At 47.5% G+C, this 1,445-nt stretch overlaps 1 protein-coding gene across 1 annotated transcript; it reads right to left on the bottom strand.

Annotated features, from left to right (window-relative positions):
• Positions 1–290: 290 nt before the first annotated feature.
• On the bottom strand, positions 291–1,229 carry LOC119565157 (putative olfactory receptor 52P1). Its single transcript, XM_037889601.1, has one exon. It carries the CDS (start codon positions 1,227–1,229, stop codon positions 291–293), a length of 939 nt encoding a protein of 312 aa, XP_037745529.1.
• Between the last annotated feature and the right edge of the window lie 216 nt (positions 1,230–1,445).

Below are 1,445 nucleotides of genomic sequence, written 5' to 3'. Positions count from 1 at the left end.
TTCTGGTGGTCTGGAAGTCATGGAAAGGCCAACAGACAGGGTGTGTGGGGGGTGTGGGCTGATAGGTGACGCTGAAAGAGGACAGGGAATGATCAGAGAGAGGGAATTCAGCAACCGAAAGAACAGTGCTTGGTCATAGAGTGATAAGACCTTAGGTATGAGGATGTTCTCACACTGTGAACTTCCAATTTGCTGAGCTTAGCCAAATTGAGACAGAGCACCCTTGTTTAACAAGGAGATCTCCTTTCCCACTCTTGTCACACAGGTTTAAAATCAGTGGCCCCAGGTGATCACATTCTGCAGGTGTATTTGCCCACTTTGTCACGAAGCTCTTTGGTTTTAGCTCCATAAATGATAGGGTTGAGCATGGGGGGGATGACAAAATAGAAGTTGGCCAAGATGATGTGAACCTGTGGAGCGATGCCCTGACCAAACCGGTGTGTCAGAATGGAGAAGAGGGAGGGAGTATAAGACGTCAGCATCACACAGATGTGGGCTGTGCAGGTGTTGAGGGCTTTCTGGTGGGCTTTCTTGGAAGAGATTCTAAGGACAGCCCTGATGATCAGACAGTAGGAGAGGGCAATGAGTGTCAGGTCTAAACCGATGACTACAAATCCTATAATTAAGCCATACATCCTATTGACTGCGATGTCCCCACATGATATATTTGCCACAGCTATGTGTTCACAGTACGTGTGGGAGATAATGTGGTTTGCACAAAATGGCAGCCTGCTCAGGAGCAGGGCCAGGGGCAAAACGAAGAGAACAGCTCTTATCAAACCCACTAGCCCTAGCTTAGCTATTTGTGCGTTGGTGACAATGTTGGCATATCTCAGAGGGTTACATATGGCAACATAGCGATCAAAGGCCATTGTCACGAGGACAGCTGAGTGCATAACAGAAGCTGCATGAAGGAAGAACATCTGGGTGAGGCAGCCACCCACAGTGATGCGTTTCAAATTGAACCAAAATATACACAGTGCCTTTGGCATCACGGAGGTAGACATGCCGATATCTGTGAGCGCCAGCATGCAGAGCAGCAGGTACATCGGCTTGTGCAGGGCCTGCTCTTTGCCTACAACAAACAGAACGGTGACATTTCCCAACAGGCTGATAATGTAGAATATAAAGAAAGGGATGGAAATCCAGATGTGGTCAGCTTCCAGGCCAGGGATGCCCAATAGGATGAATGTTAAAGGGCCAGAAGGGGTGAGGTTGAAAGTTGCCATGAGATGATTGATGTGTTGATCAGGCTCGGAAATGCTCCAGGTGCCTGTGAAGGGAGAGAAGCACAGTGAGGGGGGTTACACGCTTTATAACAAGTACTACAGTAAATATTTTATAGGTATTACCAATCTAGAAAGGGGGGTGAGCAGTGAGGTGACAAGATTTGCAGATGACAAAAGATTATTTCGGTCATAGTCAAGTCCAGAGAAGTCCTCTCA

This window comes from Chelonia mydas, chromosome 1 (genome assembly GCF_015237465.2).
Source record: "Chelonia mydas isolate rCheMyd1 chromosome 1, rCheMyd1.pri.v2, whole genome shotgun sequence".
NCBI lineage: Eukaryota > Metazoa > Chordata > Testudines > Cheloniidae > Chelonia > Chelonia mydas.
Note: the sequence above shows the minus strand (reverse complement) of the source record. Positions and strands in the feature narration are given on the sequence as shown.

Excerpts from the sequence above, each read along its gene's own strand:
- LOC119565157 (XM_037889601.1), bottom strand. The coding sequence starts at position 1,229 with ATGGCAACTTTCAACCTCACCCCTTCTGGCCCTTTAACATTCATCCTA.